This window comes from Fulmarus glacialis, unplaced genomic scaffold (genome assembly GCF_000690835.1).
Source record: "Fulmarus glacialis isolate BGI_N327 unplaced genomic scaffold, ASM69083v1 scaffold4951, whole genome shotgun sequence".
In the NCBI taxonomy this organism is placed as follows: Eukaryota; Metazoa; Chordata; class Aves; order Procellariiformes; family Procellariidae; genus Fulmarus; species Fulmarus glacialis.
Window position 1 is genome coordinate 28,443 of NW_009193259.1, and position 13,957 is coordinate 42,399.

At 46.5% G+C, this 13,957-nt stretch overlaps 1 protein-coding gene across 1 annotated transcript in view; it reads left to right on the forward strand.

Annotated features, from left to right (window-relative positions):
* Nucleotides 1-13,957, forward strand: part of ZC3H18 (zinc finger CCCH-type containing 18) — a 41,098-nt gene that overhangs the window by 21,197 nt on the left and 5,944 nt on the right. The window contains exons 8-14 of the mRNA XM_009587370.1: nucleotides 3,120-3,320; nucleotides 4,370-4,495; nucleotides 6,049-6,150; nucleotides 7,925-8,068; nucleotides 9,870-9,935; nucleotides 12,757-12,917; nucleotides 13,528-13,724. Coding sequence (XP_009585665.1) covers nucleotides 3,120-3,320; nucleotides 4,370-4,495; nucleotides 6,049-6,150; nucleotides 7,925-8,068; nucleotides 9,870-9,935; nucleotides 12,757-12,917; nucleotides 13,528-13,724 — 997 coding nt within the window. The remainder of the gene's footprint in view (nucleotides 1-3,119; nucleotides 3,321-4,369; nucleotides 4,496-6,048; nucleotides 6,151-7,924; nucleotides 8,069-9,869; nucleotides 9,936-12,756; nucleotides 12,918-13,527; nucleotides 13,725-13,957) is intronic.

Here is a 13,957-nt window from a genome sequence, read left to right on the forward strand (position 1 = left end):
CTGCGACCCTTACGGCTTCCTCCGCTTTCATCCCAGCAACTGCACGGTATCAGTATGCGGGAGTAAATTTGATTGAAACGCCGACTGTTTCGTGGGCTACTAGCCTCTAATAGTCTCTTTGGTGAAACTCGTACAGGCTGTAATTGAGATGTTAGTCTAAGGCAGATGGTGAGGATCTTGGCAGTTGCTCCAGCTTACTTTCAATTCTGACTCCTGAATTCCACTGGAGAAGACGAGCCAAGTGGCATCAGATACCAGTCCCTCGTATTAAGTTGAACAAGTTTATTTGGTGATGCTATATGTTGGGCACGCAGGTAACTCTTGAGGAAAGACTTTGAAAATGTCCTGACACGAGCATCATCTTTCTTTCTTGGCTATAGTATGATAGCATATTTACTGCTGAGTCAAAAAGCCAAAGCATATCCAGAAATGAGGCTTTCTGTTGTGGTTTTCCTGGGGAAAAAACCTTTCCTCCAGAAAGTGACTTCATCGAGAGAGAATTGCATCAAACCAGGTAATAGGTGCAAGTAATGAGATTTGCTTTCATAGTCATCTTTGCTCCAAGCTTGCGCCAAAGTTGTGGAGTTCAGCGTAAGTTGTTCCCACGTGGGATCGGAGCTGAGGTCCAGCTCCCGGGATGTGCTGCTGTTGGATGTGAATGTGGGCAAGTTGTTTTTTTGAGAGAGAGACAGAGAATAAATTCGGTAGGAGACTTTTCTTTCTGAAAACTATTGCAAGAGAGAGTTGAGCCTGGGCAAGGTCATTCATTAGTTGTTGGCTTTCACGTTTGTCGGACACTGCAGTGAAAAGCTTCTCCGCAGGCTTTATCCAGGTCTTGAAATGGATACTGCCTCTCTGCCCGCCTGCGCCAGCACAATATTCCCCCTGCATCTCCCAAAGCATGCAGACTGCGGTCCCCCAGGAAGGGACATCAGAGCGGGATGTAGTCTAGCGTTATTCCCGAACATCCTCGCATGGTGTTCTCCTCCTTTCTGCTGCTGTTTAGCCTGCTGCTGGATGCAAGGTGTGAAGGCTGTTCCTGACCTTCTTTTTCTTCCTGCTTTTCACTTAGTTGCTTTGAAGATACTCCAGAGGTCAAGATGGCTTCAAAATGAGTTTGTACGACATCTGCTGGAATGAGAGCTTGACCCCGACTATGACTATTTGGTGTTATCAGAGTGTAAATAATAGGTCCAGTCTATCTCAACCCCATGTTTAGAGTCATGGTCTTCCTCCATGATTAGATACTCAGATATAGTTGTGGCTATAATGTGGAAAACTAGACCAACCCATTGCAAATGACATGTGTTGTGTTAAATAGCGTATGTTAGAGCACACTGGAAAGGGTGATGATGTTCAATGAAGATGCTGGTGAATAATGCTGAGCCATAATCCTGCTTGGGACACTCTTACAGTCAGCAATTTTGTGTGCTAATACGTAAGCGTCCTCTTCTGAAGCTGGAATGAGATTTGTGGGAGAGGTGAATGTGAAAGAAGAGTTTCTCCTCCCATAAAATTCTGTATATACCGAGATAGATGTGGGACAAATTGTAAAATTGCTGTAGTTATATCAGCACAAATAGGGAAACTTTAAAGTCAGCGTATACAAGTTCTGGAGTCGGGGAGGAGGTGAGAGGCCATAGGAGTTTTAACTGTGTTGAGACTGTGTTTTAATACTGCCAGGCAAGGAGGAGATGAGACTTCTGAGTGACTAGTGAAGCCTTCAAAGGGCAGAACAAGCTGTGAACGAACAGCTTTAATTATCCTGTTGTCTGTTGAAGAAGTGTTGTGGCAAGAAACGCAGTCCATAGAATTATTAGAAAACTTGGAGGTTACTTTTTTTATCTCAAAAGGTAGAGGAAGTTGCGTGGGGAGTGGTTGCTTCAGTCGTGTGACTAATGGGGTGGTACTGGCTGAACCCAGCAATGGAAGGTGTCTTTCCTCCCCCAAATTTTCAGAGTGAGAGGGTTCGTTATTTTGAGAAAAGGGATAAACGCATCATTGTACTGGTAATTTGATGAGTGCAACAGACTTCATAAACCTTTAAACAAGCACAAACTTTGCCTAAAACCCAAGGGAGAAGATTATAAGTACGTAATTGAACAGTCGTGTGCAGGTTAGAGTAAGGGCGAGGAAAAATCCCAAGTTAAATCATCCATAGATAAGAGAGGTAATAAAGTCTAGGTCTGAAGAAATTAATCCTGGAGTACTTAAGGAACTATCTGGTGCAGATGCTGAAAAGTTAGCCCTGAATTATTTTCAGAGGGTTGTAGAGGAGAAGGGAAGCCCAGAGAACCAAAGAAAAAGGGGAAATGCAAGTAGAGCCCTTAAAAAGGTAGGGAGGAGATGGAGGATATCTAGCCTGACTCGTCACATCTTCATGGTTATCAACAACAGGAGGGCACATGTTCGATGGTGTTTATAAGCACCTAGAGGATAATATGGTGATAAAACAGCCATTATGAACTGCTTTATGCTCAGCTGATGAGGTAACCGTCCCCTTTGTAAGGGTAAAAACAGATCAATGTGTCTTGGCTGTGGTAAGGGCTTGTGACACAGTCCCACGTGATGTTCTGATAAGGAAACTGTAGGAGAGTAATTCAGGCTGAATCTCTTCTCTTAGCTTCTGCTGGTTGTTTCCAGCAGTTTGCTGTATCGAGACGGCGTTTCAGATGCACACCCAAAGACTGTCCTCAGTCTAGCTCTGTTTAGTGTTTTCATTGCACTGGGGACTGCCTACAGGTTTGGGTTGCTCCAGCTCTAGCTACTTGGCATGGGCTTGGGAAGAACCAGGTTACCCATTCCCTTCCCTCTCACATGTGCTTGTGTCCGCTCCTTGGAGGCCAAAAGCCAAAGTTAAATCAACTTGGTCAGTGCAACAAAGTAGTTCACAAAACTTGCAGCTACTGCTGTTTTGATGGGCTTGCAGTCACTGATTTACAAAATCATAGCTGTTCTAATACTTCATCATCCCAAAATAATGCTGAATATCCCGCAGTGGAGGTTAAGAACTAGTACTGGTATGAAGGATGAATTTCTGAGATCTTTTCCTGGCCCTGTGTTTCTATTAGTCTTACTATATAAAAAAGTCCCAGCTACTTAACTCCTCTGTTTTCCAGCCGTCAGCCTGAGCCACCAAAGAAGGAGAAGGAGGCAACCACAATTACCACCACTCAGTCAAAGAGAGCAGATGAATGGAAGGACCCCTGGCGCCGATCCAAGTCCCCCAAAAAGAAACTCGGTGTCTCTGTCTCTCCCAGCCGTGCACGTAGGCGCCGAAAAACCTCTGCTTCTTCAGCATCTGCTTCTGGCTCTTCAAGGTGAGTGAAGTGTGTCACATCCGAGCCTTGTTAGTTTGTCAGGGAATGTGGCATGACTCTTTCTTGTCGGTGGAAGACGTTGAGATGTTTGTGAAAGCAGTTCAGGCCTTGCAGCTCAGTAACAGCTATGGACACTGGCGTATATTTGGTGAGATGGAATCTAAAGGGGACACATAACTGTGGGTGCTATGATGTGATCTGTTGAAGACAAAGAAAAGACAGGTCCTTGGAAAAGCCACTCTTCAGGGAAATTAGACTTGGAAGCAGTCCAGATGATTAGTAGCTCACCTAGATGAAAACTGATCTTAATAGGAGCAGGAGGAGCTGGAAGCTGTAAGAATTGGAGCCTCTTCACTCCAGGAGTGCTGGAGGGATGAGGTGAGCCCACTCCAGGAAGAGCATGCTGATGCTACTGGGGAAAAACTGGGGTTGTGGAGGCTTGACAGAGCCCTAGAGGGCTGCAGTGGCCCTCGGAAACCAATGGATGCGAGGTGAAAAACACTTCTCAGAAAGAAGCGCCCTGCATCTAGGAGAGTTGAGGCATAAGCTGGATCCATTTTCTTTAAATGCTTGAACTTGAAGCTAAAAAAAAAAGAGTGGGAAAAAGTATCAGAGAGGAATGAGGAACACGCTGAATTGAAGATACAGATCTAAAAACCAAAGACCTCCTGAAGTAGATAGCTTTTCTTGCTGGGATCACTGCACCTGAGGTTTTTCTGTTTTCTCATACCTGTGTGGCCCAACCTATCCGGGGATTGTCTGGTGAAAAGGCGTAAAATTGTGTGGAAGGAGTTCTCAAACAGGGATGGAAAGTCATTACCTAAAGGAGGGGAGGCTTATTCAAGGGCGCAAAGGGGGTGGCAACAATGGGATCCTCTCTAAAAGAAAAGGGGGGACCGAGGAGAGGCTGTAGTCCTGGCAGACCACCGAGGAGACGGCAGGGAATTTTTGGAGTGGCGTTAGAGAACTTGGAAAGAGGGTACTGGAAACAAGACCTTGGTCTCAGAAGACTTCTTGAGAGGCGCTGAATTTCAATACTTTTCTTTCAGGTCCTCTTCTCGTTCATCCACCTATTCTGGTTCAGGTTCCTCGCGATCTCGTTCCAGATCATCATCTTACAGCTCTTACTCTAGTCGCTCTTCAAGACACAGCTCTTTCTCAGGCAGCAGGTCCAGGTAATGGCTCCTTGGATTTGAAAGTAATGGTGCACTGTTTTCCAAACACTTGCTAAGAGCTACTTTTGCTGCTACTTCAAAGCAAATAGCCAACTCTTGAAATAAAACATTCAAACCACTTTCCTGAGTGAGGGAAATACGATAGGCTGCAAGACAGCCTGCAGGTTTGGTTGTTGAATGAAGCAGATATGTCAGCCCCTCCTCTCCCCAGTACTCCCACCCACGAGTACTGTGCTGTTGTGGCTGGGCTGTTTCCCATGCCTGTGGTAGCTGAGCGGTTGTACGAGCCTGGCTGAGATTAATGTTTCTGTCATTTGCATTTTATGATTGGAAGAAGTTGCTGGCATCTCTTTTCTATTGCACTGGAATTTCTATTTAAAGAGGCAAATCACATTTCTTTATTAAAGCAGTTGTGTCTTGTGATAGTCCTGACACTTCAAAGTAGCAATTCAGTGTCCCATGCTGATTAAACAGAGGCATATTTATTACTCTGCCACTTCCTTGCCCCTGCAGACAGTTTCCCAAGTCTGGAATATGCATAGTAGGAGAACTGGCTCCCTAGATAGGCACCTCTTCAGAGCTGAAGTCACACAGATACCCAGAGTGGATCACACAGTTGATGGGAGTGCACAGTGTCGCTTTTGGAGACGTGGTTTCTCCTAGGAAAGGCTCAGGGCGGGAGTTACCTCAACGCAAGCACCTGTGTGTTTCTGGGGACCAGGCTGACCTTCCCTCACCCACCCCATTTCAGGCTCTGTTCCTTGCAGGACAATGCCAGGCAGAGGTGACACACTTCGATTAGCGTGCCTCTCTCTGAAGGTAGGAGAGTGAGGAACACCCGAGTGCCTAACTGTTCTTCAGAAAGCAAGTTACCAAGGTGTCTGGCTTTCTGAAGTACTAGGCTGCAACAAGGGTACTTCCAGTTTTGGCAGTGCGGTGACTCACTTGAACGCCAGCATCTGGTGTGCTGTGTAAGTGGCTTGCCTCTTTGGTCAGTCCTGATCTTAGGAAACAGCTCTTGCCCTTTGATCTGTTGGCTTTGATATACTCTGCTTGATTTTTCTCCTTGTGTTCCAGAAATTACAGATCTCCAGTTAGATATATTTTTTGTGTCTTTCTCCCAAGATCTTTTTTTTTGCTGCTGTTTAAAGGATTGTGGGCTGCACTAGGAGTTATATAAAGCAGCTTGAAACAAACCGTGCTGAACTTGCAAGTCAAAATCCTACTTACTTCCCTGTAGACATGCTCTCCCTAAGGAGAGAATACAGAGAGTATGGAGAAAGCCACAGGTGTTGGTGTGGAATACCTGAGAGAGTGCCTCTCTTGCAGCCGACCCTACTTTTTCCCTTTGTTTTCTATGTCTGCCACTGGTCTGGTCACAGAAGTTGGTTTTGTTGAGCAGAGTCCAAACATAAAACTAGGATAACCTCAGACCCACGGGGACTAGTTCCTGGGATGTGGTCACTAGCCGAAGGAGGGAGTGGTGGCTAAATGCACTGAAAGCCTTCTGCAGTCCCAGAGGCTGAGCTGAGTGATGTGTCCTTCCTTTCTAGATCACGGTCCTTCTCATCTTCACCGTCTCCTTCTCCAACACCGTCTCCACACAAGCCACTTGCAAAGGCTAAAGGGGAGTTATTACCACCCGCTGGTAAAGGGTAAGGCTTCATCTCTGTTTTGATAACGCAGTGCAGAAGAGGCTCCAAACAGTAGCCTAATTCCTGAGTCAGACCCTTCTGACCTGGTTGACAGTTTAAGGAAGAAGTGGAAGATGCAAAATACGACCTGCATAGAAGAGTGCTTAGCTTTGCGTATTTAATTAAATGATGACACTTTCATTTATTAAATCCAAGTTAAACTGTACAGGTATCCTTAAGTATTATATAGAATCATAGAATCATTTAGGTTGGAAAAGATCCTTAAGATTGAGTCCAAGCATTAACCTAACACTACCAAGTCCACCACTAAACCATGTCCCTAAGCGCCACATCGAGGCCCCCATCATGTATACATGAGTGTTTAAACACATGCATGATTTACTATTTAAACATTCTGTATGTGCAGATGTGTTTATGCAGGAGCTATAAGAAAGTTTCATTCATTCCTCTACTGTGGCTTTAGTTAATGCATGGCCTTAGAATAAAGAAATGTTTCAGCCTCATCTACTTTTAACATTGGAAACAAATCAAAACAGTATTATAGCTATGAAACTGTTTTGGCAGATTATGCTGGTGTTCCTGCTCTTTCAAATGCTTAAGTTGCTATTTCACAAACTGCTGTAATACATAGTAAATGATGGATACGTTGGAGGGTGGCACAACACCGTAGTGATGTCACCTCTTTTAAGGTGACCTGCAAATAAATTACCCCATGGGAATCCCCCTGAATTCTCCATAACATGGGACAATCCCCTTTGCCACACTTCTTGTACCTTATTGACCTGCTTCCCCCCCCGCCCCACCCCTTCTCAACTCAGAGGGTTCAGCCCTTTAAGGACGCCCTTTCCGCCTGCAGCGATGTCTTTACACCCTTCTAGTGCACATTGCAGTGCTGGTTTGGTAACACACGACACCGGCCAGCACTTAGCACTAGCATGTTTTCGCTGCGTAACATTGCATGCAGTTAATCCTCTGTTCTGCAGGGGATGAATACAGATATTCTTAAGCACAAGAGGAGGAATTAACAGTCTCTATTTCTGTATGCAGACAGCCGCCTCCTCCCCAGTTAATAGTAGGCGTGACGTCAGTGCTGGGGATGTTGAGCAGTAACCAGCTATTAGAGCAGAGGTTGAAGGGCTCTGAGCCCAGAAGTGAGCAGCACTGAAGAGCCAAAGCGATTCCTGTCTCGCGTAGTGGGTGCTCGATAAAATCACAGAAACGTTGCATAGCGGTGCTCCGTGATGGTGTTACCCGTCACGTGTTCTGCAGGGTAACGCGAGCCAAGGGATGGGTCCAAGGGACATTTGCACACACGGGCTCTTTTGCACCCTGCTAATCCGTGTGATGGAGTGAAAAAGAGCATTTTTGTGTAAACTGCGTGCGTTTGATTCGGAAGCCTGACTGGCAGATTTTAAGTAGGTGTATGTGTTGTGGATAAAAGTGCACAGAATCAAATGGATAAGAAACAGCGATTCCACACAGTTTACTTCATTAGTTAATTTACAAGTCAAATGACTCCAAAATTGCCTGTTGTATAGTAACTTGTCTCTGAAAAGGTGACTTGATTTAGAACATGGGAAACAGATCCCTTTAGGGGAATCTGTATTGTTTGAGAGTGTTTTGGTGAAATAGCCATGTGTCAATAGCTACAGTAATCATATCTATGTAATATTTAGTCAACAACAAACATGAATGCATTTCATTGCTTTTGAGAATGTCTGTGTTCTGTATCTACCGAGTTTGATCAAGCACATGAAAATTTTCATTTTTGTAGTGAAAAATCTGTGAAGAAACTAGCTGCCCTTCCAGTCCCTCAGCCACTCACTAAAATTACCACAGCTGCACCGGAGCCAGCCAAACCAGGGGATAATCGAGAGGCAAGAAGGAAGGAACGTCAGACAAGGACTCCACCCAGGAGGTAGGAAAACTGTGGGGTGGAGTGAGGCTTGATCTCCTGAAGATAGAGCAAATCCTGGGTTTTTCTCAGCAGTACCAACTACAAGAGCTCTCCAGTATTAAAGGAGAAATCTGTTTCCTGGGGCAGGAAGGAAACGGGAAGAGAGGGACGGAGTTGGGGGTGAATGCTAGTATCTTGCCACAGCAAGTGGCTCCTGCCTCTGAAGGCTGGTTGGGGGATGAAGTAGGTGGAATACGTGAAGCGTGTCAAAAGGCAGGGTCTGCAGTGCAAAAAAAAGCATATTTGAGAGCCACTGGTTGCGGAGACTGCACAGCAAGAAAGCAGAGGTGTGTTTGGTCCAGAGAGCAGCTCTGACGTGTTGGAGGGTCGAGGTTTGTGGTGAGGGGTTTGGACCCTGTTTACGCTAAACATGTGCCAGTGTGCAGGGAGTATTTCTCTGTGGTCCCAGGAGCTGGTTTGTCAGCATCCAGCAGTACTGCTGAAGAAGAGGAGGAAAAATGCCACTACTTTCGCTGTCCCCAGTACACAACTTGCTGGCTCCCCTGCTCTGCTTTCTCTTCCTGGCTTCATCCTGTGTGACTAGTTGGAATGTTTCAAGTGACTTGTTCTGTCTGTCCTCTAACTGCTTTTGTTGCCTTTTTCTCCTCCCTTTGCATTTGAAGTGAGAGAGGCTTCTGATGGTTTTCCAACAAGGAGCACTTGTCTGTATTTAAATATGTTTATCAGGCTTAATCCATTGTACTGTATTTAAAAATATTACAGGATAAATGCAGGTAGCATTACCTGTTCTTGGAGAGACACGGAGTCAGCTAAGCACAGCTGAAACTCATCGTGCATCCTTCTTACATTAGAAGTTTTGAAATAGCAGTACAGTACCTATGTGTCTAGTCTACGGAAGCAGTAATTTGGTGCGTAAGAAATGTATTTACTAGAAATGTCTGGTTTATGAGCACACAAGGAGACTGAGAATGTTTTATGCCTGCAGTAAGGCATATATGGTTTTCTTGGATCATTCCATGATGCTTCTTGTCAGTGTGTTTTGAAGATGGCTGTAAGTCTGTTTTCCGTTCAGGTTTTCAGAAGCATCCTGAGTCAATTCTTAATTTTGCATGGGATTACATCTCCTGTTTCTTCCCAGTAGCTGGGAAGAAAAGGCCTGGGCTGAGCAGTTATGTCTCCATAGGTGAAAACTGATCATGACGGTTTCTTTTCCCTAGAAACTCTGTCAGTTCTAGTTTCCGTTTCACTTACTTTAACTAGTTACTAATAATCTTGGATGTCTTTAGCCACCTTCCCTTACTCTTTATTCCAGTCTTGGGGTTTGCTTTTTTTCCCCACACAAACCCCACTGCCCTACACTCTGCCTTCTGTGCAAATGACAAAACAGCTCTATTTATGTTAGTACTGGTGTGTTAGTCACAAAAAATGTGTATGATTATTTGTATAGCCTGAAATACAAAGTAGTCCCACTGTGTTATGTAGTTAGCAATTTTTCTTTGTAGGAAGCATTTGCTCCTGGTATCAGTACAGGATTAAGGTGCTTTAGCTCATTCTTTGCCTGGCTTTCATTAGCATTATTCAGTCTTGCATAAAACATCTACTGTTCAGAAAACAGATGCTTCCTCAGGACTGGGAATGCAAGGTTGAGAAGAACATCTGAAACAATTACATTTGCAAAGCGCCAATCTTGCATACAATACAGGACAACAGCATCATGCTCAAACCGTCCCTAAACAGTTTCTTCTAACCCCGTTTCACGGCAGAGCGCAGCGAGGTGAGGATGTCGTTTGCTGTCTTGCAGGCGGACTATCAGCGGCAGCATCAGTGGCAGTGCCAGCAGCTACAGTGGTTCCAGTTCCCGATCTAGGTCCTTGTCTCGGTCTCTCTCCAGATCTCATTCCAGATCATCGTCTGCCTCTGTCTCCCACTCCCCGTCTGGGTCCAGGAAATCCAGGTATGGCCTTGACCCTTAACCTTTGTTGAAGTAGGAGGAGATTATAACTATTCTTAACTGTTGAGGTTTCTTGCAGCCAAAACTCTCTCTAGCTTCAAGTATCAGAAGCTGTAGGTAACTAGGAGGTGAAACAAGATTGTTTCTTTGTGTGGTGTTACAAATCCTGAGTCCTGAATCGTGACAGTAGTATAACGTTGGTAGTGTGCTTGTGGCTTATTCAAGGAAATAATCTGTCATGGGTGCCAAACTGCCCATTTTTACCTTAATTATTATGACCAAAGCATCTCCTTATGGCCAGGGTGATCCCACATCCTAATTTATTTACAAGGTAGCAGTTTCAGGCTATGGAGCTTTGCTCTTCTAAACCTCTACTACCTCTGGTTACGGAATGTCCTTAGGGAAGATGCTTGGCCTGTCAGGAGAGGTAAGTCAGAAAATACCTAAAAGGCCCAGGTAACGATATTTTTACTTTGCTGGTAAAGTTGCATGGCCAGTTCCCTTTGTGTTTAGCCCCAAGTGAATAGTTTAATGGCTGTTAGTCTGTGGGATTTGTAAACAGCTAACTCCCTCCAGTAGAGAGTCATGAAATAAACCTCTTTCAAGTCCTTCATTCTGTTTTTCTGCATCTGTTCGCACACAAGAATCCATGAAACCTCACAAGCAGCCTTGAAACACGACACTTCCCTGTGATACAGATTTAAAAGTAGACCAATAGTGTAAAACTAGTGGATTAAGTAGGACTTGGCTCTGACCAGCGGTAATTCACATATCTGAACTCCGTGAAACTCCAAGGTTCAACATCCGCATTATTTTACGGAAATACAAACTTGTTTACTACATGCTTGTCACATTCATCAGATCAGGCAGGGGTGATGCAAGAGGTTCAGAGAGCACTTGGGCACGCTGGCTCTGCACTGCCGTGCAGGTACAGAGCTTGAGAGGAGAAGATGGGGAAAACTTAATGCAGGTGTTGCTTGTGCGGCACCGGGGCTGTGCTTGCTGCTTTTACAGGTGTGTGGAAAAGGAGGAAATGCAGGAAATAGTTTGTGCCCAAACCAGATTTGCTGTCACAACATGGCCAATGGCATCCTGGCCTGTATCAGAAATAGTGTGGCCAGCAGGAGTAGGGAGGGGATCGTGCCCCTGTACTCGGCACTGGTGGGGCCGCACCTCGAATCCTGTGTTCAGTTTTGGGCCCCTCCCTACAAGAAGGACATTGAGGTGCTGGAGCGTGTCCAGAGAAGGGCAACGAAGCTGGTGAAGGGCCTGGAGCACAAGTCTGATGAGGAGCAGCTGAGGGAACTGGGGTTGTTTAGCCTGGAGAAGAGGAGGCTGAGGGGAGACCTCATCGCGCTCTACAACTACCTGAAAGGAGGTTTTAGCGAGGTGGGGGTTGGTCTCTTCTCCCAAGTAACCAGCGATAGGACGAGAGGAAATGGCCTCAAGTTGTGCCAAGGGAGGTTTAGACTGGACATTAGGAAAAACTTCTTTACTGAAAGAGTGGTCAGGCCTTGGAACGGGCTGCCCAGGGAAGTGGTTGAGTCACCATCCCTGGAGGTATTTAAAAGACGTGTAGATGAGGCGCTTAGGGACATGGTTTAGTGGGCATGGGGGTGTGGGGTTGACAGTTGGACTCGATGATCTTAGAGGTCTTTTCCAACCTTAATGATTCTATGATTCTTGTAGCCTGGAGCTTTCCTGGAGAAGGAGTTTCTGGCTCATCCAGTCACCATTGCAGCAGTCGATGAGGCCTCTCAGAACTCATCTCTGTCAGGATACCAGGGGGTAGCAACTTTGCAGCTTGTTCCAGGGCTTGTCTGCGCTGCAGCTGCCAGAGCCCATTCAGTCGCACGCAAGCCAGCGTCCAGCAAGTGAGCTCGGACGTTGCTGGCAGAGCAGTCGCTGGAGCGCAAAAGTTGGTGTGGCCTGCAGAACCTGCTGGAGAGGCTGCCTAAATATTCATGTAGTTAGCGTACGCTTGGTCCCGCATGGCAGTGGCTGCGATGCCAGCCGGCTCCCAGCTAGCTGGGATTTTTGGAGCCGTTTCAGTATAGCAAAGCTGCGGTGATGGTGTGCCCCTGAAGGGAAGTCTGATGCATAGCTCTGTATTTTTGTCTGATACATTTCTATGTAGAAACTCTTCCTTAATATAATGATAGTCTGACATTTTTAATGTTGTGAATCCATTAGAAGATAGCCATCTTATAGGCACTATTAGAAGATAGCCATCTTATAGGCATCTTCCCTGTCATTATCAGTCGTGACAGTATGTGCATCCTCAAAACAGGCAGCTGGGCTCTCCTGTACCCTGGGGAGCTGGGCAGGAGCTGTGGGCAGGAGGACTCCACGGCTTTTAAAGCCTCCATGAATAAATGTGTGCCAAACAACAAAAACATTGCCTGGGAACCCTTGACCTGAGCCATAACACTGACCTGATAGTGCGTATCCTGCTTTCACTTTTTGTTTACCTGGGGAAACAGTGACCTGTTTACATGTTGCCTTAATCCTGTTTATAAATAAACAGTACTTTCTAGACTTGCATCTAACATGTTTGCGATTTTTCATATCGTCTGCACTCCCGGAGACACGACCTTTGTCTCTTCCTGGTTATTGCCTGCCTTAGCAGCTTTCTGACATCCCAGCCATGCAGGGGAATTGAAACAAAGGTGTCTGTCTCATCGCTGCCTGGTTCTTGTTGCATTCGTGACTGTAACGGGCTGTTGGCTCTTTCCAGGTCCCTGAGCGTGAGCAGCGTTTCTTCTGTCTCTAGTGCCTCCTCTAGCAGCAGCTCTGTACGCAGCGCCGACTCCGAAGACATGTACGCGGACTTGGCCAGTCCTGTTTCCTCAGCCAGCTCACGATCACCAACCCCAGCGCAGCAGAAGAAAGGTAGAGGTACCTGGTTTGGTATTTTCTTCTCCATGGGGTCCTGGGAAAAGAAGGGGGGAGCAGAGATCTGCATACAGCTTGCTTGGTGGTATTATGGGCTCCACGAAAATTGTTGAGCAGAGGCAGACACTTGTGGCTGACATAGACTAGGGGAGCTCAGAGGCTTTGCCTGAGGAGGGTGAGACCATGGAGAAGGGAGGCTGTGGAGCAAATACACATTCACATCCTTCCATCCATGTGTCTCTGGCTGTAAAGATGCCTTTTCCTGCCTGGGAGTTCTGCCTGATGCCTCCTCTCTTACCTTGTTCTCTTTCACCCTTGCAAGGTGATGCTGAATCTTCTGGACAACTCCAGCATCACATTGCTCTTCCTCTGTTCTTTTAGACCGTAATGGAGTTGGCAGCAAGAGCCTTTTGTTCTTTCTCTTTTATGTTAAGCGTCCTCTCTGTGGAAATTCTGGTTTCCTGAATCTTTTAACCTTGGGGCCATGTGCTATGCTAACTGGTGTGGGCTTTTTTAGTCCCTGGAGCAGCATCCTCTTGCCCTGCCCTCCAAAGGGAGGGCAGGCGAAAGGAATCGGTCGCAAGTCACTACATCTGCTCTCTGGTTTCAACAGGAAAGTCAAAAAAAGAAGATAGCGCTAAAGAGGAGAAGCGGAAACGGGATGTGCCCGCTCAGCTTCTGAAATCAGCCAAGCCCACCCAGGGGAGCAAATCGCAGCAGCTCCTCCAGACCCAGCAGCCCTCAGCCCCCCAGTCTCAGCAAGGGGGCTTCAGCGCTCACAAAGAGATCAAACTGACGCTCTTGAATAAGGTGAGAGGTGGGGTGGGCGTGATTCCCTCCGCACAGGGGGTCCGAGGAGCGGATGGGATGGATACTGGGGCTCGGGGCTGGCGAAGGGAAGCTCCAGGCTCCGTGCTGTCGGGATGAGCTCAGCCGGGTAGGTCTGCAGCTGGGATTGGAGGGTGGCAGACAGAACCAGTCTGGCAGCACACACCCTGTGGTGGCTTGAGTTTGGGACTGTGTTGGCGGCTCCCCTGGGGCAC